General features: G+C 44.9%; 1 protein-coding gene and 1 long non-coding RNA gene across 3 annotated transcripts; both read right to left on the bottom strand.

Moving 5' to 3' along the window:
• Positions 1 to 1,208: 1,208 nt before the first annotated feature.
• Positions 1,209 to 8,133, bottom strand: LOC140624743 (uncharacterized). Of its 2 annotated transcripts, XR_012024221.1 has the most exons (3): positions 8,030 to 8,133; positions 7,041 to 7,167; positions 1,209 to 1,540 (listed from the first exon to the last, which is right to left on the bottom strand). It is a non-coding gene; the product is annotated as an uncharacterized lncRNA (long non-coding RNA). The 2 variants fall into 2 exon arrangements; XR_012024220.1 differs by lacking the exon at positions 8,030 to 8,133 and having other exon boundaries at positions 7,041 to 7,644.
• Positions 8,134 to 10,390: 2,257 nt separating this feature from the next.
• Positions 10,391 to 22,293, bottom strand: LOC140625024 (uncharacterized). Its single transcript, XM_072812196.1, has 6 exons — positions 22,054 to 22,293; positions 17,827 to 17,870; positions 17,547 to 17,725; positions 11,985 to 12,151; positions 10,632 to 11,586; positions 10,391 to 10,456 (listed from the first exon to the last, which is right to left on the bottom strand). The coding sequence occupies exons 1-6, from the start codon at positions 22,291 to 22,293 to the stop codon at positions 10,449 to 10,451; spliced, it is 1,593 nt and encodes a 530-aa protein (XP_072668297.1). The 3' UTR covers positions 10,391 to 10,448.
• Between the last annotated feature and the right edge of the window lie 1,847 nt (positions 22,294 to 24,140).

The raw sequence follows: 24,140 nt of genomic DNA, 5'->3' as shown, positions 1-24,140 counted from the left end.
AAATAGGAAGAGAAAGGTGATTGTAAAAAACAATTATACATTCAACGTCATCAAATGCCCTGATATTTGTAATCTCTAAAGCTAGAAACAAAGAAATAAAAAAGAGAAAATACTTGTAACCAACCAAAAAAAAATTCAAATAAGTAGCACCACCTTGGCAGGTGCTTATCCCATAGGACAATCAACGAAATCAATAGCCCCAACTCCGAGAAGTAAGAAAGAAGCTGACCTAGGTTTCTTGATGTAAAATCAAACCGCAGACTTTAATAGCATCTCTTCGTACAAACAATAACAACTAGAAAATGTAAAAAACTCATATACTACCTACATATTAAACATTTCTGGAAATTATTCCAAATTGGAAAACTCAAGACTTTATGAAGGAAATTTTAAAACTCCAATGTAGATCATAGATGAGCTGATAGACTGTGTTCTTGGGTAAGACGACATAAAGTATAAAGATGTCAGCTCTCCCCTGTAAACTCAGTGCGAACCCCCGTAGGGGTTTTTGAGCAATTTGATATGCTTACCCTCACATTTATATGGGGGAAAAAAGGTTTACAAATAATAGTCTGCATAAAAAAGAAGATAGAAAAGAGAAATTTTTTAGCATATCAGATATCCATTCATACTGTACGGCTTTATTAAAATTTCTATATCTAAATAGATATAAATATAAACACACACATGTGCCTACTGCAGTGACAGTAAGTTACTGGCACGAGCATAGATGATGAACCAAAGAAGGAAGATAGAGTCAGACACGTGCCCATGAAAACAGCTGTATTATTAAGGTGGCAGCACAACCCACGGGCACAGGGCAGACGGCGTACCAGATGGAGTTGGAAACAACAGCCCAACAGTAGATGAAGCGAGGTGACTGATGGAGGCACTGTCGTGTAACAGGAGGCCACTGCTGACCTGCTGGCAACACCAGGGGACTCAAGTACTTCCAGACTGCCCTGGAGCATGGGGAACTGACGCCCGGGACGCCCAAACCACACACCACCATGAAGCTCTGTGTTTGTCTTTTTAAGCTTAGACCTTAGATGGAGGGGGAGCTTATAAACACCGGGAATTTATTTCTCACAGTTCCAGAGGCCGAGAAGTCTAAAATCAAGGGACTGCTGAGATGCCATATCCCAGTTCATAGCTGGTCATGTTCTCATTGTGTCCTCACAAAGTGAAAGGGACAAAGAGCTCTCTGGTGTCTCTTTTATTTTTTTTTTCCAAGTTTTTATTTAAATTCAAGTTAGTTAACATATGTTGTAGTACTGGTTTCAGGAGTAGAATTTAGTGATTCATCACTTACATACAACACCCAGTGCTCTTCTCAACAAGCGCCCCCTTAACACCCATCATCCATTTAGACCATCCCCATCCCACATTCCCTACAGCAGCTCTCAGTTTGTTCTGCTAATATTAAGAGCCTCTTGAAGCACCTAGGTGGCTCAGTCCACTTAAATGTCCGACATTCGATCTCAGCTCAGGTCTTAATCTCACAGTTGTGAATTCAAGTCCAGAAATCGGCTCCAGCCTACTTAAAAAAAAAAAAAAGAATCTCTTATCATTTGCTTCTCTCTCTTTTTTTTTTTTAAGATTTTATTTATTTATTCATGAGAGACACACACAGAGAGAGAGAGAGAGAAAGAGAGACAAGTAGAAGGAGAAGCAGGCTCCATGCAGGGAGCCCGACAGGGGACTCGATCCCGGGTCTCCAGGATCACACCCTGGGCTGAAGGCAGCACTAAACTGCTGAGCCACTGGGCTGCCCTCTCTTTGTTTTTATCTTATTTTGTTTTTTCTTTCTTTCCTCAATGGTCATGTTTTTTTTCTTAAATTCCACATGAGTAAAATACACTACTTGTCTTTCTCTGACTGACTTGTTTCTCTTAGCATAATACACTCTAGCTCCATCCATATTACAAATGGCAAGATTTCATTCTTTTTTGATGTCTGAGTAATATTCCATTGTATATATAAACAACCTTTTCTTTATCCATTCATCAGTCTTTTTTTTAAAGATTTTATTTATTTTTTCATGAGAGACAGAGAGAGAGGCAGAGACACAGGTGGAGGGAGAAGCAGGCTCGATTCCAGGACCCTGGGATCATGCCCTGAGCCAAAGGCTGACCCTCAACTACTGAGTCATCCAGGGGTTCCTCCATTCATCGGTCTATGGACACTTGGGCTCTCTCCGTAGTTTGACTATTGTTGATGTTGCTGCTGTAAACACTGAGGTGCAGGTACCCCTTTGAGTCTGTACTTTTGTATCCTTTGGGTAAATCCCTAGTAGTGCAGTTGCTGGGTTGCAGGGTAGCTCTATCTTTACCTTTTTGAGGACCCTCCACACTGTTCTCCACAGTGGCTGCTCCAGCCTGCATTCCCACCAACAGTATAAAAGGATTCCCCCTTCTCCACATCCTCACCAACACCTATTGTTTCCTCTGTTGTTAATTTTAGCCATTTTGACAGATGTGCGGTGATATCTCAGCATGGTTTTAATTTGTATTCCTTTGGTGATGAGAGATGTTGAGCACCTTTTCATGTGTCTATTAGCCTTCTGGTTGTCTTCATTGGAAAGATGTCTATTTTTGTCTTCTGCTCATTTCTTGACTGAGTTATTTGGTTTTGGGTGTTGAGTTTGATAAGTTTCTTATAGATCTTTATCTACCAGCCCTTTATCAGCTATTTCATTTGCGAATATCTTCTCCTATTCTGTAGGTTGTCTTTTAGTTTTGTTGATTATTTCCTCAGCTGTGCAGAAGCTTTTTATCTTGATGAAATTCTGATAGCTCACTTTTGCTTTTATTTCCCTTGCCTCTGGTGAAATGTCTAATAAGTTGTGAAAGCCGAGATCAAAGAGGTTGCTGCCTGTGTTCTCTAAGATTTTAATGGTTTCCTATCTCACATTTAGGTCTTTCATTCATTTTGAATTTGTTTTGTGTATGCTTTAAGAAAGTGGTCCAGCCTCATTCTTCTGCACGTGGCTGTCCAGTTTTCCCAGCACCATTTATTGAAGAGACTGTCCTTTTTCCATTGGATAGTCTTTCCTGCTTTGTCGAATACTAGTTGACCATAGAGTTGAGGGCCCATTTCTGGGTTTTCTGTTCCGTTCCATTGATCTATGTGTCTGTTTCTGTGCCAATACCACACTGTCTTGATGACCACAGCTTTGTAATACAGTTTCCACAATCTGGCATTGTGATGCCCCCGGCTCCGGTTTTCTTTTTCAAAATTACTTTGGCTCTTTAGGGTTTAGGGTCTTTTTTTTTTTTTTTTTCCACACAATTGTTTATTTATTTATTTATTTGTTTTGTTCTAGTTCTGTGAAAAATGCTGGTGTTATTTTCATTGGGATTGCATTCCAAACCATGAGCATGGGATGCTTTTCCATTTCTTTGTGTCCTCTTCAGTTTGTTTCATCAGTGTTCCATACTTTCAACATACACATCTTTTACCTCTTTGGTTAGGTTTATGCCTAGTATCTTATGGCTTTTGGTGTCATTGTAAACGGGATCAATTCCTTGATTGCTCTTTCTACTGCTTCATTATTGGTATATAGAAATGCAACAGATTTCTGTACATTGGTTTTATATCCTGTGACTTTGCTGAATTCATCTATCAGGTCTAGCAATTTCTTCATCCAGTCTTCAGGGTTTTCTGCACAGAGTATCATGTCGTCTGCAGAGAGTGAAAGTTAGACTTCTTCCTTACCAGTGTGGAGGCCTTTTATTTCCTTTTGTTGTCCAATTGCTGAGGTGAGGACTTCTAGTACTTGTGTTGAACAACAGCGGTGAGAGTGGACATCCCTGTCGTGTTCCTGACAGTAGGGGCAAGCTCTCAGTTTTCCCTCATTGAGGATAATAGTAGCTGTGGGCCTTTTGTATATGGCCTTTGTGATGTTGAGATATGTTCCTTCTATCCCTACTTTCTTGATGGCTTTTATCAGGAAAGATGCTCTATTCTGTCAAATGCTTTTCCTGTATCTACCGAAAGGTTCACATTGCTTTTACAAATGCAGTGTATCACGTTGATTGATGTGTGGACACTGAACCACCCCTGAAGTCCAGGAATAAATCCTACTTGATTGTGGTGAATAATCCTTTTAATGTACTGTTGGATTTGATTAGCTAGTATCTTGAGAATTTTGCATGCATGTTCATCAGGGACATTGGCCTGTAATCCTCATTTTTAGTGGGGTCTCCGTCTGGTTTTGGAATCAAGAAAATCCTGGCTTCACAGAATGAGTTTGGAAGTTTTCTTTCCATTTCTATTTTTTAGAAGTTTCAGAAGAATTGGCATTGATTCTTCTTTAAATGTCTGGTAGAATCCCCCCGGGAAGACCCCTGGCCCTGGACTCCTGTTAGTCAAGAGAGTTTTGATTACCAATTCAATTTATTTTCTGGTTATGGCCCTGCTCAAATTTTCTATTTCTTCTTGTTTCAGTTTTGATAGTTTATGTTTCTAGAAATTTATCCATTTCTTGCAGATTGCCCAATTTGTTGGCATATAATTGCTCATAATATTCTCTTATAATTGTTTGTATTTCCATGGTGTTGATTGTGATCTCTCCTCTTTCATTCATGATTTTATTTATTTGGGTCCTTTCTCTTTTCATTTTGATAAGTCTAGGTAGAGGTTTATTAATCTTGTTAACTCTCTCCAAGAACCAGCTCGATGGTATGATCGCAATCTTGTTTGTACTAGTTGAGGCCTCATTTGTGAAGTCTTCTGGACAATGTTCCATGTGTGCTTGAGAAGAATGTGTATTCTGCTGCATTAGTATGAAATCTTCTGAATATATCTGTTAAGTCCACCTGGTTCACGGTGACATTCAAAGCCATTGTTTCCTTATCGATCTTCTACATAGATGATCTGTTCATTGCTGTGAGTGGGGTGTTAAAATTCCCTACTGCTATTGTATTATTATCAGTGAGTTTCTTTAAATTTGTTATTAAATTATTTATATATTTTGCTGCTCCGAAGTTCAGGGCATAAATATTTACAATTGTTGAATCTTCTCGTTGGATGGACCCCTTTTTTATGATATAGTGCCCTTCTTCATCTTTTATTGCAGTCTTTAGTTTAAATCCAGTTTGTCTGATAGAAGTACGGCTACTCCAGCATTCTTTTGATGTCCATTAGCATGATAGATGGCTCTCCACCTCCTCCCTTTCAATCTGGAGGTGACTTTGGGTCTAAAATTAGTCTCTTATAAGCATATTGATGAATCTTGGTTTTCTTTTTAAAGATTTTATTTATTTATTCATGAGAGACACACAGAGAGGCAGAGACACAGGCAAAGGGAGAAGCAGGCTCCCTGTGGGGAATCCTGATGTGGAACTCGATCCCACGACCCTGGGATCATGACCTGAGCCAAGGCAGATGCTTAACACCTGAGCTACTCAGGCATTCCAAATTTTGGTTTTTTAAAACCATTCTGGTATCCTATGTCTTTTGCTTGAAGCCTTTAGTCCATTTTTACTCAGAGTAATTATTGATAGATATGAATTTAGTGTCATTGTATTACCCGTATTAAAGTTGCTATTCCTGTAGATTGTCTCTATGCATTTCTAGCTTTTGATGCTTTTGGTCTCTCTTTCCCTCTCAAAGGGTCCCCTTTAATATTTCTTGCTGAACTCATCTAGTGTTCACAAACTCCTTTGGCTTTTGCTTGTCTTGGAAACTCTATCTCCCCTTCTATCTGAACAACAGCCTTGCTGAATTAAATCTTCTTGGCAGCATATTTTTCCCATTAGCATGTGGAATACATCATGCCACCTTTTTTCTGGCCTGTCAAGTTTCTGTGGACATATCTGCTGCTGACCTTATATGTCTATACTTGTAGATTAAGGATCTTCTGCCCCTGGCTGCCTTCAGAATTCTCTCTTTATCTTTGTATTTTGCAGATTTCACTATGATATGCTTGCTGTTGACCTGGTTTTGTTGATTTTGAGGTGAGTTCTCAGAGCCTCTTGGAGCTGAAGGCCTGTTTTCCTTCCTCAGATTAGCGAAATACTCAGTTATAATATATTTAAATAAACCATCTGGTCCTTTTTCTCTGCTTTTCTTCTTCTGGGACCCCTACGATGTGGATATTATTGCACTTTATGGAATCACTGACTTCCCTGTGTCTATATTCAGGATCTAACGGTTTTCTTTCCCTCTTCTTTTCAGCTTCATTATTTTCCATAATTTTATCTTCTATATCACCTATTCATTCTTTTGTTCCTTCCATCCTTGCTGGCATTACAACCAATTGGTTTTACATCTCAGTTATAGCATTTTTAAAATTTTGGCCTGATTAGTTCTTAGGCCTTTTATGTCTGCAGCAAAGGTTTCTCTGGCGTCTTCTGCTCTTTCTTCAAGCCTAGCTAATATTCTTACGGCTGCTGTTCAAAATTCTTGTTCAGATATATTGCTGACATGTTCTGAGAAATCCCTGGCTGTAGTTTCTTCTTGATCTTTCTTTTGGCAAGAATTCCTCTATCTTGTCATTTTGCGTAAGTTTCTGTCTTGTGTGTGTTATGAAAGCTCGTTCTGTTTCCTGCTCCTCCGGGTAATAGTATACTATGAAGGCCTCATACACTGTCCAGGGCCTGGAGCCTCTGAGAGTGTTCGGGTGCATGCTGTGTGCACTCCGTTGGCGTGTTTTGGCTGCTCTTTCCCACAGGTCAGTCCTCTGCAGATTTCCTCATTGCTTGCAATGGGGCCTGTTTGGACCTTTAACTACGTGTGTCTTGATTTGTTTGTTAAAATAAGCCTGGGAGCGGTTGGGGGGTGGGGTGGGGTGGGGGATCCAAAAAAGAGAAAAGGAACAAAACAAAACAGACACACAAAAAAACTTTAAGTCTAATTCCAAAGAAAGAGAAAAAGAAAGAAAAGAAAGAAAGAAAGAAAGAAAGAAAAGAAAAGAAGAAAAGAAAAGAAAGAAAAGAAAAGAAAAAAAGGAGCCTGATTCAGAAAAAGAAAGGAAACGTAAACGCAAACCTCTAAACCTGATTACCACCCCCCCACCCCCATCGCCCCCAGAAAACCTGGTCCTGTTTCCGCCACCACTGAGGCCGATGCTTTGGAGCACTGTGTGATGAGCGGCGTGATGCCTGCGGGGACCGTGCTGGACACCGGGGAGAGGTCGCCGGGCTGGCTCTACCAAAAATGTCCCTGCAGGACCCGGCGCAGAGCTGGTGTGAGCAGCGGCAGCCTCCACTCGGGGCGCGGCGGCAGCCGAGGTGGCCCCTGCCGGGGGGCACGGCGGCCCCTGGCCCGGGGAGGGAGCCGGAGCCTGCTGCCACTCGGGGAGCCCTCACGGAAAGGTGAGCCATTTCCCCACTGGGGTCCCAGGTCTCCCCAGGTGCCTGTCCTTTCCCTGCCTGTGCCCAGGCCTCCGGCGTGCTGGGCGCCACGGCCCTGCTGTGCTTTCTCTCTGGCCGGAGGCTGGGATTCACGGTCCCAAATCCCACAGGACCCGGCAGGTGTGCCCCCCCCCCCAGGGCAGCCTTGCAGCCGTGGGGCGCCCTCCTGCCCGGGGCACCGTCAGGCACCCGGTGCCAGTTTCCTGTTTAGTCTGTGGCGCGCGGCGGGATTCGAACCTCTCAATCCCACGCCCGTCCTCCAGAGGGGCGCCTCCCAGCGCCGCCGCACGCGCCCCCGTCCCTGTCCCCGGCTGAGCGGCGGCTGCGCAGAGCCCGCGCGCCCCAGGCCCTGGGGGGACCGCGCCCCTCTTCCCGCGCCCCGGGCCCTGGGATGCCGTCCCCGGGCCGCCCTGCACTCCCGGGCGTCGCTCTCCAGCCTGCTGGACGCCCCACGGCGGGCGGCCCCGTAAAGCGTCGCCTCCCGGCTGCGCTGCGGGTAAAACCCTGCAGGAGTCAGGTCCCTCGGTTCCCTCAGGCAAAGCTCTGGGGCGGGGGGGGGGCTGCTTGCGCGTGAGGCCGGGCCCGGCGCGGCTCCGCTTGCGTCTGTGCAGGGGGGCTCGGCGCTCTGCGGGCTCCACAGCTTCCCCGGGTCACGGGTCACGGGTCCGCACCTGGCGCCTGCGCGTTGCCTCCGTCAAGCCGTCAGGCCGAGGCCTACGTGTTGGCGGGGACGTGAGGTTGCAGCGGCGGCGGAGCGCGGGAAGCCGGCCGCCCCCGCCGCGTGACGGGCGTCTCCTGAGGAGCCTCCGCTCCCACTCAGAAGGGCCCCACCTCACAGCCGCTCACCTCACGTTCTAGAACCATCCCCGGGGGTTAGGATTTCCACGCAGGACTGCGGGGGGGGGGCTATTCCGGCTACAGCAATCTCCCCCCACACCCACGCCAGCGGGGCCGCCAACTACCTGAGGGCCCCGCAGACGCCGTGTGAAAATCGTGTTGACTACAGGTAACTCGGAGGAACAGCTTGAGGGCATGTTGGTCAGAAACGACTTCCCACATACAAACATCAGACCGACTAATCACGTCAAATGTGAGAATTTTGCTCAAGGAAGACACTCAGGTGAAAATCGGAGAAAAATGGAGAATTAGAAGAAGTTTTCATCGCCCAAAATTATCAAGGCTCGAATCCACAGGCCGTGCTGAGAGAACGAACCCGGACAACGAAGGCGGGGGGGGGGGGGGGGTGTCGGGGTTACGAGCTGCGTGTGAAGAACCGCAGAAGTCCCAACTGAAAATGGGGCAAAGTGTATGTTCCGCATTTACGGAGGAGGTGGTGTAACAGGCCGGCCAGCCGGGAGGAGATGCCCAGACTCAGGAGGAATTCCTTAGCGCGCCCACGGAAACGAGGTACTAGTTTCCCTCCAAAATGACAAAAATTAGCAAGCGAGGTCGCGTCCAGTGTGGGCAGGCTTGCGGGAACCTGAGACTCCTCAGGGACTGCAGGTGGGACCGGGGACTGACACGGAGGGCGATGCCCAATATTGACGGCGAGCCTCGCACGTCACCTGGAGGAGCTCCTCGCCGACGCGCAGAGATAGGGAGCGTCGTGCGGACACAGAGGCTGCGGCGTGATGCGCGACAGCACTGAGGAGTGGCCGGTGTGCACCCTGCAGGGACCGTGTTAGACAGTGGGCGTGAAGAAGTCTGAAGCCACCCTTACGAGTCAAAACAATAAGAACAAGAAAAAAAAATATTCCAGCACCATTTACATAAATAAAAACAGATGCACATGAAACAGTCACGCATATGTTGTTGGAGCATAAGAACAGAAAGGTCTACGTTATGACTGTCTCCTGTGGAAAAGGGTGTGGAACAATGAGAATAAAGGAAATGCACACACATCCCCAAAAAAGGAATATGGTTAATTTAACTCCTTGCATATATTTTTTTTTTTCAAAATAGGAAGAAAAGACAGGACAAAAACGAGATAAGCTATAAGAACCTGAAAAGATGAGACTCAAACACAAAGAAACCCAGAGGAGTAACGTGGTCCCATTTTTTCCTCACGAAGGAATGCAGATTCCAGGCTCTTGACAGAGCGACCATGAGGTCCTGCTTCCTTCTCGCCCCAACACTGGCATTAAGGAAACCGAAACCTGCTTTGTTGGAATTAAGAATATCCTACGTAGTTCTTTTCCTCATGGGAAATTATAAATTATAATAAATACAATACTGATAGCATATTTTCTTTCTTTCTTTTTTCTCTTTTAGAGCACAAGAACGACTACAGTGGTCAGAATCTTTAAGGATTCCAAACTGAGAAAATACACGTGCTTAAACTACCCAGTCCTTCATTCCTTAATCAAACTTGTATGGAGGCCGTATCACATCTATACACACCGTGCAGAAATTTAACAGGAAAACAATACACAGTAATGAATTTTTTTTTTTACACAGTAATGAATTAAGATGAATCCTTTCATATTGTGAAAACCAGATCATTAGTACAATATTCCTAATTTTCCGATTTGAAATTCTTTTCCTTGGTTCATTAGGCCATGTACACATACAGACTTCGCACAGTCTATATCCTAATCGTCTCCCGGCCACATTGTAACTGGACCAAAATCAGACTTTACAAGCTCTCTTGTTGTTTCTTTAAATGTACGTAATGCGTATTAAGAACCTGCAGTGGGGAAATCCATTTGAAAAATAATCTCCTGAGCATCTTCCTATGCCCGACGTTTGGGCCCTTTATTAATCACCTCCCATAAATCTGGTCTTTGACACCACAGACAAATACAACTTTATTAGCTGCAAATCTATTTGGCGGTTTCTAAATGGCTTTCTCAAATTGCACTGCTCTCACCAGGCAACCGAGTCCTTTCATGTTGATTAAAATATTTGAGCGACACAAACAACAACAACAGAGTCACAGGAAATCCAGTCATTCCTTTCATCTTCCCAGTGGGAGCCCGTCAGTGTAACTTGACTTTCTTCAAACAGAGCTCCCCTTTTTGTGGCCGAAGAAAGGCTTTGGCAGACACTTCTCCTTTGATATGATACGCATTTGACAAAACTCAGAGCGAATCAGGCCACTGCTTTGAAGAAAGCGCTTATGAGAAACCTGAAGCGCTTAAGTGCACCAGGACTTACGGGCCTTGCCAGCGACAGGAGGCCACAGGCGTCTGTGGCGTCGATAGCAAGTCGGGGACAGAGGCACTGACCCCAGGGCTGCAGCTGCCGCCTCCCCCCTCCGTGTGGCGCGCGCACCTTGGGCCGGTTTCGGGTCCGCGCTGGCACCTCCGCCGTCGCTCCCCAGCAGCGCGCTCGTCCTCGCGCGGGTGGCAGGGACCTGGGGGGCCCCCGCTCGGTGGCCTGTGGACCGTCCAGTAGCCGCCGGTAACAGGCCCGCTTCTCCCCCACGCAGGACCTGAGCTTGGCCGGAGGGGGACCCCGAGTGGAGCGGGGCTGCGGATGCTCGCGCACTGTCGGGATCCCGCAGCGAACAGAGCGCCCCTTCCAGCTGGGGGTGGGGGGGCTGGAGGCAGGAAGCGTCACAGCCCGATGGGGGGGCACTGAGACGGGGCGGGGGGCAGCCCGGGCGCCCCGCGACGGCCACCGCGCAGCCCGGCCGCGGGGACAGCGGCTTCCCGCCCCGCGCCTCCCCACGGCCCTCCCCTGCCCGGGGCACGGGGCCGTCGGGGCCTGAGGCTCCCGCGGTGGGACGAAGCCCTTCCATTCTCCCGCGCAGAGCCGAAGTCAGGTCAGCTTCGTGGATCTGGTTAAGGAGCACACGGAAGGGACCCCGCGGCCACCTCGCCCCTCGCGGGCACCACGACGTCAAAGTGCGGGCGGCGCGGCTCCCGGAATAACCACGACGGCGACGTGAAAACGTGCGCGGGGCGGAGCCGCTCGGTCGCCACACCGCGCCGCTGCGGTCCCGGGACGAGACGCGGTCTTCCGGGAGCCGGGACAGAAGACGGGAGTCCGGAGCTCCGCTCCCGGGGCCCGCAGGCTCTGCTGCCGGCTCGCCCGACGCCCACGGTCCGCAGGTCCCCGCCCCGCGACCGCGGCTAACTGCCTGCGAGACGGCGCGCGGGTGCACGTGGGCGCGTGGGGACGTGCGGGTGCGTGCGCGTGTGTGGGGTGTGTGCTTGGGCGCGGGGACGTGTGTGGGCGCGTGGGCGCGTGTGGGCGCGTGGGCACACGCACAGTGCGCTCCGTACTACACGGTGAAGGTCACCAGGACGGGTTTATGAATTGTCGGATGATCCTGCTTCCCTCACACCTACCTTAAGAGGACGAGGCAAATCTAACTCAGCGGCAGGGCCTAGAAGGTTCTGGCTCCTTCCAGGCTGAGCGAGGAGCCACACGGGCTCGCTGCCTTAGAGTCAGGGTGCAGCTGGATCCAAGGCCCCTTACCAGTTACATTAAATAGTCTGTGAAGGAAACGAGGGGAGGCATTCTTCACCCGCCGCGAGCACTGCACCCCCCCACCCCCCGCGGTGAACTAACCAGACGGAAGCGAGGCCCGCGCCCCCGAAACCTGAGACGGGGGCTGCGCAGCAGGTGCCCCGCCTGACCCCGCCTGACACCGCCTGACCCCTCCTGATCCTGCCAGACCTTGGCCCCGCCCTGACCCGACCCCGCTCGACCCCTGCAGGCCGCAGCGCCAAGGCGGAGGGGGGGGGGCCGTGCTGTGAGCTGCTGCGGGCTGCTGCGCGGGGCCCTCCGTCCTGCACTGACGTCGCTGAGCCGCGGGGGCAATTCCGAGTTTCCCAATAGCCACACTAGAGGGTAAAAGGAAATAAGTGGAATTCCTTTTAAGATACATCCGATTTAACACAATCTAGCCAAGACGTTATTTCAGAGTGTGTCACGAGGCGCCTTGCCAGGGCTCTAGACCCGTGTGGCCAGGGGGGTGACCCCACCCAACAGCAGGGGCCTGGGCTCTGCGTCTACTGTGATGCAGCTAAAAATGTTTTCTGGAATTCAGAAAATTAAAAGAATGGGTGACTCAGCGGTTGAGCGTCTGCCTTCGGCTCAGGTCGTGACGCCGGGGTCCCGGGATCGAGTCCCGCATGGGGCTCCCCGCATGGAGCCTGCTTCTCCCTCTGCCTGTATCTCTGCCTCTCTCTCTGTGTCTCCCATGAATAAATACATAAAATCTTTTTTGAATGTCTAAAAGTCAAAACACCTGTGCTTATCTCTCTCTGGGGCTTGATTTTCCCATCTCTATGTGGAGGGAGATAAACTGGTCATGACCTGATATCCAAGGTTCCTTCTAATCCCCTGTTTCTCATTTCCTTTTCCAAGGTATTCTCATTCTGGGATTTCACTACTCTATAGAAAAATGTCTTTTAAAAAATTCCATTGTGCTCGCAGAGATACTACCTGAAAATTACCATTGTCTATTTATGTAAAGAATATTAGCCAATAAATGGCCATTTATTTACAACATCGGTTTTCTTCTGAGATAATATATGAGCTCTGTTTACGTTGACCACTGTTTTGCTCATTCGTTTCCTTTCATGTAAGAAGATTTACCACTTGACCGGGTGAGAGATGGGCATTGGGAAGAGGCATATGAATAACACAAATGTAAATCATAATCTATATTTCAAAACTGATTTTGAAGGAACAGAAATTAAAATATTTTGGGTATATCTCACATCGTGGGTAAAAATTTAGTTCAATACTTTCATGGGTTTATCTCATTTCTCTATTTAGTTTTCATTTTATCTTGTGTTTTATGGTTGTATTTATAAAGCCTTAGCGCCATACCATTCAAAATAAAATAAAAGTTAAAAAAATTCCTGTAAATAATTGAAAATGTGTATTTAAAAATATCCAACATTATGACTGACTGGACTGTTTAATTTCATTGTTTTGGATGACCTGCAAACCCAACCCACACACACACACACACCCCAACCCCCCAACCCCCCCCCCATCCTCCTAGCTCACTGTTTGAGTCAAGCTCACCAGTATGACCCTGGTGTCATTGTGAAGAAAAGCTACCACTGTGTCTTTCACTTATTAATCTCAACTAGAAGGAAATTGGATTTTTGACTGACTTTAGGAGACCTTGATATAAAAAAATATAAAGTTGAATTTCTATATATGCAAGACTGCTTGCAATATTAAAAATGTTAACTACCAAAAAGAGATCTCTGCAATTTTTTCTTCATGAGGAAACTATTTTGGTACAGTTACATGATAATTAAATTTTGAAAATCAGTTTTCAAAATTATTAGGGACTGATTTGCTAAAATAGATTTATTTATATTAATCTGTTTCCACAAATAGAGACACAACTAAAGCCTATAGAAATATCTATTAAGGGACGCCTGGATGGCTCAGGGGTTGAGCATCTGCCTTTGGCTGAGGGCGTGATCCCTGGATCCGGGATCAAGTCCTGCATCGGGCTCCCCACAGGGAGCCTACTTCTCCCTCTGCCTGTGTCTCTGCCTCTCTCTCTGTGTCTCTCATGAATAAATAAATAAAATCTCTAAAAAATATATCTATTGAGTCAAATGGTATATAGCTGTTGAGACTTTTCTCCCTAATGATAATGCAAACCTGGGGTAGACATAGAACTTATCCAGTCCTTCAAATGTCAAGTAAGATGTTTCTGTAACAGATACTCTATTTACCTCTTCCAGTTGTTAGTTTAAAAATGTGGTATTTCTTTTTTTTTTTTTTTTTGTAGCTTTAACAATGTGCTTTACAGGTAAGTGAGAGTTCAGTGTATATGAGGTAATAATATAAAACAATAAAATTCATAGCTTGAAATAAGACACATGCATATTTTCTGTACATTCCTTCACTATTGCTCCCATGGAGAAAAATTAATTTTGGAAACTTTTTTGGACAAACAAAAAAAGTCATTATCATAAATCAATTGTTTCTCTACAGTTTTCTTCATTTAATCAGCTTGTCTGGTCTTTATTACCTGTGAGGTTCCAGCCATCTCATTCTACAACATCATGAAAACAAAGATCCATTTTCCTTAATGCGACTGAAAATCTATTGGCATTAACAGGAACAGAAGTCTTTACTCAGTTATGGGAATAAAGGTTGGTTCTCAATTATGGGAATAAAGGATTGTTCCCCTGAATTGGCAGTTCTTGAACATAACATGAAAGAGAAAAGGTAAGAAAAGAGTGAATAGAATAGGAATAGAATTGTATTACTAATAATACTCTAAGTACACGCTGCTATTTACCTGATGATTAAAATATTTAAAGATGCAAATTTAATTTAATTCATTCAAGAAGCAACTTTTCTTTCCTCTAATTTATCCTCAAGGGCCTCAGTGTTTTATCACACCAGCTCAGCATCTGTGGCTCCTTTTCTGGAAAAAAGTTTTCCTACAGAATAGTTTTTAAAAATGGAAGCCAAGGGGAAGTCTGAAAATCCAGGATTGTGACGTGGAGCTCTATGCTCTGTTTGTAACCAACCAGGTGCCCCAACATTGGATCGACGTTGGGCCTCATGAGTCCCAAGAGTAACCATTAGCAAAGTCAGAGGTTTTTGGACAAAGTGCCAAGTTTTCTGCAAGTGAGTCGAGACCCTCCAACAATAATTAGATTTATATCATTAATAATAACCACTGTCAGGAAAGTGACTGGATTTGGTAATTTTAGATGTCATACCTATAGAGAACATCCAGGTTGTTCTAACAAGAAGAGTAGGATATAAAGTGAGGAGAGCCCTTCAAGACCCAATTCTAAGTATGATCCATTATGGCCCTAAAAATGCATGATTAGAAATATATTCAAGGTACTTCACAAAGTGGACTCACTACCTCTTTAATAGTTTTCCCCACTTGCCCCTATACATGTTCCCTTTTGCAGACATAAATTTTCCTCCCTTGCCAAGAAATATGTGAGCAACTGTCTCCAATACATCCTCTGCTTTCCATTTCAGGGAATGGAATGTCTCAATATTTCAAAACCAAAGGCAAGGGATCCCTGGGTGGTGCAGCGGTTTGGCGCCTGCCTTTGGCCCAGGGCGCGATCCTGGAGACCCGGGATCGAATCCCACATAGGGCTCCCTGCATGGAGCCTGCTTCTCCCTCTGCCTATGTCTCTGCCTCTCTCTCTCTCTCTGTGACTATCATGAATAAATAAATAAGATCTTAAAAAAAAAAAACAAAGGCAAAATCCAATTTTCTGAAGCCAATTATGACAGATCTAAATGAAACTACTCACATATCAAAATTCCCATGGTCTCTTCCACTCATTGAGCTCTTATGTGTTTCCTTTAAAGTTCAATTGTTTTACATATGTTATTTCTAGTGTCCACCCATAACTCTATAGTCATCCTTTTAGCATCTGCTTAATTCACCTTTCTTCTCCCCCTCAACACCTAGTCCAGCGTGAGGTCCCCACTTGGTATTTAATAGAAACTAAGTGGATTTTATAAATGGATAAAGGAGATGGTGAGAATTAGTATAATTCTCTATATTAAAATTATTCTTTGGTGAAAAATCGGAAACTAAAATGTAGAATTCCCTCTTGTGAAGTTAGTGCTCTTTCCAGTAACTCATGCTATTTTCCAACACCATACAACTTCTCATACACACTGTTCAGTTCTAGTCTCCACTTACAAAAATGAGATGGTTAATGCTGCCATTGATAACTGATGTGATTTATTTTTGATGTGATATAAATAAGACTTCTAACCTGTTACAGCAGAATGAAGGAGGAAGAATAATTGACCATGAAAGAAAATTATTCATCTATAACCATTTCATTACTATAACAGCATTAGAGGCTAATGAACAAGGAGTGATGCAGAGTAGGTGACAAAAACTGGGTGGTCGCATAGTGAAGAAGGAATAGCAGCAATATCAGAAGGACAAGAGGAAATAACTGGCCCAGCATCCAGTCACTTGACAAACGAGTGATAGGGATCTACTCCGTATCAGTTAATGATAAACAATTACAAAAGAAACTGTCGACTTCCCTCTCCAGGGTCTCTAGTAGGAAAGATGAAATCTCATAAGTAGATGTATAAACAATAATAAATAAAGCTGATAAATCATAAAGGAGATTTAAAGAGATTTGCTTGGCGTTGGGAGGAGTAGAGAGACAGAGCCGGCCACACAGGCAGTTTGTTCTCACCGTGTTGACTAATTTAATGCAGCACCCAGCTCTCTGTGGGCGCTGACTGACTACCAGTTGGCAAATGGACAAATGCCAGTGATCAGGGAAAAGAGATGAGTGTGTTATCCCCCTGGCTGCCCGGCAAACTAGTGTGGCTCATGTGGGAGCCTCGTCTGCTGTGGCAGCTACACAGTGACTCCCAGTGGTCACAAGTTAGACCATATCTTTGGTCACAGCATAACAAGCATGTAATTTAGTATAATATATATGCACATATTATATAAAGGAGTGACTGAGGTCACCACCCTTGTTAACCAACTTTGGTATTCACTCTGCTTAAAAGTAAAAAGTATTCTGCAAACCACAATCATGCACGCAAGATGAACAATGAATAGTTCCTTCCCAATTCTGAAAGCCAGATTCAGTTATTTTAAACTAAATTTCTAATGCGGTCACTGTGGTGTTAAACTTAACATGAAGTAGAAGAAATAGGAAAGATGTTTATTATGAGAAATATGCATTGGTGTCTTCAAGCTAATGGAAATACCCTCCTCATGGAAAGACATAGAATGTTTCTTTGAGTTTTGTCTGAAAATTAGAGGCATTTTTCTTGACTCAGAACAATTATTCCCTTGATAAGAGGTCCAAATTGTCCCAGTGATTTACAAATCATATGCATTCTCCTTTTTTTATATATATAAAGAAAAAAAAGACAATGGTTCATTATATTTTTGGGTATGCCTACAAAAGTATGTCCATTGGTGTTGAATATTTCTCCAACAAAAATTACTCTGCAGTAAGTCATTCTGGGATATTAGTATTTACTGAGCCCTATTCAGATGAGCTCAAAAACACAATTAGTGTCAACTATACGTGAAGCCTTGTGCTCAGTCCTGGAAAAATAAAGATAGTTAAGACACAGGCCCTGCCTAAGAAGAACTTATGGTACAGTTTGGGGGGAGGGGGGACGTGGGGACAGTGCAGGGAGACCTCACTATCTCCCAGAAGCCAAAGGAAACATGAAAAAACATTGAAACTGGTGTTTGATAAGCCATCCTGGTTATGACGTCACTCTCATTTGGCTCCCAAATCCAGTCATTCCACGAGCAATTGTCATCTTCCATCCCATTCATAAAGGTTTTGGGAAGACCCTGACCTAAGATTCTGCTGTTGTCAGCCATCCTCTTGCTCCTGCACATGGAACTAGATGAAGGCTCTGAATTCACATCAGACACAAGAGAAAGGAGACAGCTAAGGGAAAAGAACAGGCAAGCCATAGGCTGAAATCCTTTGAGAAATGTCCTGTCAAGACTGTAGCTAGAAAATTCAAGCTGCAAGACACTGTATATCACCGTGTGAGTGCCCGAGGAGAGTCTTCGTCCCCCGTGAAAAAGCACTGCATGGAATCAAATCATAACAGGGGCCTAAGACTGGACACGGAGTGATGCACAGACATCTGTTCATGTAGACTGCCCCCGGCCGCAGGAACTGACTGCTGCGGGGAGGACGGTCTCAGGTGAGACTCCCTTTAAAAAAGAGTTCACTCTTCTCCAAAACGTACTGAGACAGACTTTCATAAACATGGGCATTCTAGCTGAGACATGAGGCCTTACTGTCCTCTCTAAAAACTAAATGAACATAATCTACAGAATTTATAACGAAGGAGGAAACAATTTAACAAAGAACAGACCATCTAGAATCACGGGGACTCTTTCCTTTATCAGTAGGTATGTTATTCCACGTCACCTCTGGTATCGTCACCACATGTGTGTCTCTATGAGACAATATTCTCAAAGTCTTCGCGTTTGGTTGTAAATGATTTATAACAGATATTCTTTTCAATTTCCTAATCTTCTTTCGATGCATTTTGACATACCCCAAAACAACCTAGCCAACAATTATGAGCACATTGTTTAAAAAGTAATTTGTAATTTCTTAGTAATAAAAAACTAAAACACATATCATTAACATGTTAACTAAATAAAAATGTAGGGGATCTCTGGGTGGCTCAGGGCACGATCCTGGAGTCCCGGGATCGAGTTCTGCATTGGGCTCCCGGCATGGAGCTTGCTTCTCCCTCTGCCTGTGTCTCTGCCTCTCTCTCTCTATCATGAATAAATAAATAAATAAATCTTTAAAAAATAAATAAATAAATAAAAATGTAAAATCATCCAACAGCACAAGTTAAAATGAAGAGTGACTTATTTCATGTATATTATGTGTTCTTTTTTATAATGAAACAAAAAATTGCATATCAAAATCAAAATTATATTTAGGTTTAAGGAAAGATGAGGAAAAAAGTAAGTAAATGGTCCTATGCATATAAAAGTAGACATGAATGGCCTTTTCTCTACCATCAATATTGAACATAGATTAATTTAGATAATTCTTGTTATAAGTAAGGAATTTGGAAACAAAAGCCACCCTCAGAGGCCAACTAAAAAGTCCCGTATGTATTTTCTTTTTCTTCTAGGTGCTCTTTCTTACATTTCTTTTCATTGGGATCCCATGGGAAAGCTGCAAGAACTTCTCTATGTTGGACAGTTTTTTTTTTTTTCTTTTTGCTTCTCAAAGAGAACTATTTCTATTTTTGGCTTTTCTACTACCCCTGCTAGATAAGTCTTTAAGTTACCTTCGAGGTGGCAGGATGGAGTAGTTACCCAAAGCATGAGTGCCTAAAGACATGCTTGTTGTGTATTCCCACCTTCTTTTAAAAATGGATTTTGCTAACAAATAATCCAGTCAAGAAGTGAGCAGAAGACATGAACAGACATTTCTCCAAAGAAGACCTACACATGGCCAAGAGACACATGGAAAAATGTTCAACATCACTCGGCCTCAGGGAGATACAAATGAAAACCACCATGAGGTCCCACCTTCACCTGTCAGAATGGCTAAAATTAACAGGTCAGGAAATGACAGATGTTGACGAGGATACAGAGAAAGGGGGACTCTCGTGCCCCGTGGGTGGGAACACAAGCTGGTGCAGCCACTCTAGAGAACAGTATGGAAGTTCCTCAAAAGGTTGAAGACAGAAGAGCTACCCTATGACCCAGCAATTGCATTACTGGGGATTTACCCCAAAGATACAGATATAATGATCTGAAGGGGCACCCGCACCCCAATGTTTAAAGCAGCAATGTCCACAATAGCCACACTATGGAAAGAGCCCAGATGTCCATCGACAGACGGATAAAGAAGATATGGGGTATGTATACACACACACACACACACACACACACACACACACCACATATATATATATATGAATGAATATATGGTATATATATATCATATATATATATGAATATTACTCAGCCATCAATAAAAGAAATCTTGCCATTTGCAATGATGTGGATGGAACTAGAGGGTATCATGCTGAGGGAAATACGTCAATCAGAGAAAGATAATTATCATATGATGTCACTCATGTGGAATTTAAAAAACAAAACAAAACAGAGGATCATAAGGGAAGGGAGGGAAACATAAAACAAGACAAAATCAGAGAAGGAGACAAACCGTAAGAGACTCTTAATCATAGGAAACAGAGTCACTGGAGGGGAGGAGAGGTGGGATAACTAGGTGATGGGCATTAAGGAGGTCACATGATGTCATGAGCACTGGGTCTTATAGAAGTCTGAACAATCACCGACCTCTACCTCTGAAACTAATAATACACTATATGTTACCTAATTGAATTTAAATTTTTTAAAAAATGGTTCTTGCTAACCTCATATTAGAAAAAAAAATACCAATGTCATAAATGACAATTTACAGGCCTTGTGGAAATTGTCCCACCATGAGAAACATAGACTATCATGCACTGTAGTTCGTGTAAATAGTAAAGAAACTGTGAACTATATGAAGTATATACCACTGAAAATTTAAATTTAGAAAGTGAGATAAATGTATGCAAATCATTTCTAGAATAGGGAAGTTTACTTAAACTGAATCGGTAAATTCAGGAAATCTTAAGGTCAACCCATCAGGACTTTCCTAAATGATGTGGTTTCTTCTAAACTGTTGATGTCCTGGCAGAGTCATCATCCGTCTTTAGGTTTTCCCTCTTTCTCTACAACCAAAGCCCAGTAACTAAAGAAAGCTAACAAACAGGAAGAGACAAAGTTTTCCTAAAGAAAATAAGGAATTTGGTCAACAATACGTAGACCAAGCAGACAACTACTTGTTCATGGCGCCCCATATCCTTTCCAGAACACCCAGAACATTGTAGAAACTCCAGCTCTGAGGCGTAGCAGTTGTGAGCCTCCTTGTTATTATTTACATGTGAGTAGAGAACCAATTATAGTAAATCTGGGGAGAATGACCCTAACTTGTCTCAGAAGTTGGGGAATTAGTTTCAGATAAATATATATTTTCAGAAAACAGTTTACCACAGACTATGATTTCCAGGTCATTTACACTAAATTGAAATTCATATTCAGACCTTTTTATGCAGCCTGTGTTCTTCTTAAATAACTCTCATCTTCAAATATGCTTTAAAATCTATCCTCCTGGGGCACCTGGTGGCTCAGTCGGTTAAGCATCTGTCTTCAGCTCCAGTCATGATCCTGGGGTCCTTGACCCTGAGGTCCTGGGATCGAGCCCCAAGGCAGGCTCCCAGCTCAGCAGAAAGTCAGCCTCTCCCTCTCCCTTGGCCCCTCCCCTCTGCTTGTGCTCTCTCTCCCTCTGTCTCCAGTAAATAAGTAAAATCTCTTTAAAAGCCTATCTCACTTCAATCACATGCATACATTTTCCAAGTTTCCTCAAGTTATTGTCAACAACTCGTCCCCTGAACAGTAGGAGCCAACGAGCAAGGAATGGAACTCAACAACCAAAGCCTCTTTATCTTTGAAACTGCTTAGTGACGATCTCGTCTGTTTATCAAAGAAATTTTTTCTCACCCTTCCTGCTCTTCAGCTCTTACACCAGTGTTTTGAGAAGTTCTCAGCACATAAATCTCTACAAATAAATCTGTAATTCAGTTGCAAACACACAAGAGCTAGAGATCATCAATCAAAGAAAAAACACACAAAAGCAAGCGCAAATTCCCGAGTCAGCACAAAAGTAAAATCTTCAGATGCAACAAAGGAGAAGCACTAAAAAGAAGAGGGACTCTAACTCCCATGTCTCAACTGCTGACCTCACTTCAGTATTCTTTTTTGGTTGTTGTCTTAAAAAAAAAAAACAAAAAAAAAAACATGTTTTTCCCTTGTATTCAAGTCATGTCAATGATCGATCACAACAAACAGATCCAGATGGAAAAACCAAAGTTGTTCTCCAATTCACACTACAGCCCGGACCAAAGGGCCGAGGTTTAATATCCACGCCTGCATAAACAAGTCTCCTCGGTACCCTTGCGTTCTCCAGTTTAAAAAAATCTTCAATTTCAACATGTGGAAGATTTAGCCACGTTGGGCTGTTCTTTGTAACAGGTCTTGCCCTTTGTCCCTCCTCGACACTCCACAGGGTGATGAGCAAATGAATTCCCCTTACAGCTACAGAGTTTGGAAATTAAAACTATCTACCCAGAGGTAGGTAAGTAAAATCTCCCTTTATGAAAGCTTTCCAGATGTCTTTACATCCGCTTCTTTCCCTCGAGGTGAAGAGGAAGAACCAAGGAGAGAAACCCCGATACTTGAAATCATTCCTTTTCCCCCGGCGGGCCCCCCGCACACGCCGGGCGTGCGTGTGATGCTGCGCGTGGCCGCCCTGGCCTCCTGTCCCGCGTGGCGCGCACACCGCGGGGACTCCAGCAGCTTGCTTCTTCCCAGCTCACCAACCACCGCGGAATAGAAACACGGTGGCAGGGACGGCGACATCATAACAGGCGGAGAAATTTCCATTAAACAAACCAACGCTCTTTTCCAAACACTCCCGAGGGCCAGGGCCTCAGGATGCGTCAAACATAAACGTCGTTTCAGTCACTCGCAGTGCACGGCTAACACACGCGGCTTGCTCACGTGGTCTTTCTTCCAAGCTGCGTGGCCTGCCCGTAGTACTTGGAGTCCGCAAACACCGTCTGCAAGAGTTGCAGTTTGTTTTATCCACCCTGCGCCGCGCAAGCTTAGGTGGGACACAGGCCGAGGTCACCTTGGGTCACTTTAGGCAACAGCGCTTGGACATCGAGTGGCAACCAGGCCGTGGAGGCAGGAGGGGCTGCAGGACTGCAGGAGAGGGAGAGGGGGCGTGTGAGGTGCTCAGGGGAGAAGGAAGGCGAAGGGGGCCGGAGCCGCACGCTGGAGCGCAAGGAGGGGTGGACAGGCCCACTGCAGCCCCTTTCCCCGAGGACGCTGGTGGCCCGTTGCCCACATGGTGACCCAGACCACCTCAGCAGCAGTCGAAGCTTTGGGGCATGACAACGAGCAATAAATTTAAATCCGACCCTTATTTCCTCTTCACCAAGACTCAGCATGAGGTCTTTCTTAAGGCGCAGAACAAATCCATGTTGTGATCTCCTTTGAACACACCGGCGACTCTTGGGTGCAAAAATCATAGTGACAAACACAATTTACCCAACTTTAAAGCAACCCAGGCCATTGGAGCATACTTTCCCCAGTCCTTCGGTTCCTATAAAGAAAACCGAGACCCAAATGGGGGGCTTGACTTGCTCCAGACGGTTTGAAGAGTAAGAGACAGAATTAAGACTAGAACCTAGGTCCCCCCGTTTTATGTTCTTCCAACTGCTCCACACCGTCACTCATAAACAAAGCCTGCCTCTTGGGGGTTATTATTTCCTCCTTTGTGATATCAGACAGTGAAGAATCAAGGAATAATTAAAAGTGAAACATTTAGAAAGGGGAAAATATCAATAAACACATCCTGACTTTCTGAATACGCTGGAGAAATTCATTCCAATATTTAGGGGCGTTGCTAGTTAGCAGCCCACTACTCTTTATTATAAAACATCACTCCTCCTGATTCTGAAATTTAGACAAGTACAACATTCCACAGACATGAGAGTTGTTACTGGAAACAAAACTTTCTAGGTCATGCTAATTTTGTTTTTTAACTCCTCTATGTCATGTAAGAAATTAGAGACTTTAACCAAATGTTTTGTTTCCAAAGCACAAGTTTCTTCTCATTTTTTTTTTTTTTTAATTTAAGATCTTTGCTAACAGGTGCTTGCATTTGGTTGACTTTCTGGGGGGAAAAACAAGTTGTAAATTTTTATTACAAATTAAGAGTGAGGATCTTAAAAATATATATATTTGGGACTCGAGCAGACATGAAACAACTTAAAACGTCGGCCGCCCAGCTCGGCCTCTGGAGCTCAGGCTCGTCACCGAGGCTGCCGGCTCCTGTCTCCCCCCGGGGCTCCGGCCTTCTCGGCACCTGCTGCGATCAGAGGGGGGTGCGTGGTGACCTGGGGTGGGGGAGGGGTGCGTGGTGACCTGGGGTCAGAGTGGGGGTGCGTGGTGACCTGGGGGGTGCATGGTGACCGGGACCGCGGCGCCGCTGCCCCCGCCCCTGGACCAGGGCCTTTCCCTGCGCCCCCCTCCTCCTCTTCATCGCCCGGGGCGTCACAGGCTCTGGTGAGGGCCGCGGACCCCGCTAGGCGCTCAGTGCTCCCGGGGCGCCCCTGCCTTCCCCGCACCCTGCGCCCAGGGCTGCAGCACCGTGCGGGGCCCACACGGCCTCGGAGGTCCTGGCCTCGGAGGACACAGGG

This window comes from Canis lupus, chromosome 35 (genome assembly GCF_048164855.1).
Source record: "Canis lupus baileyi chromosome 35, mCanLup2.hap1, whole genome shotgun sequence".
In the NCBI taxonomy this organism is placed as follows: Eukaryota; Metazoa; Chordata; class Mammalia; order Carnivora; family Canidae; genus Canis; species Canis lupus.
The sequence above is the reverse complement of the archived record's forward strand: the minus strand, read 5'-3'. Positions and strand labels throughout refer to the sequence as shown.

Excerpts from the sequence above, each read along its gene's own strand:
- LOC140625024 (XM_072812196.1), bottom strand. The coding sequence starts at position 22,293 with ATGTCGCCGTCCCTGCCACCGTGTTTCTATTCCGCGGTGGTTGGTGAG. Across the intron at positions 12,152-17,546 it reads GATTTGGGAGCCAAATGAGA|TGTGGCTATTGGGAAACTCG; the intron begins GTGACGTCATAA and ends TTTACCCTCTAG. Across the intron at positions 11,587-11,984 it reads CGGGTCAGGGCGGGGCCAAG|TACGGAGCGCACTGTGCGTG; the intron begins GTCTGGCAGGAT and ends TTCACCGTGTAG.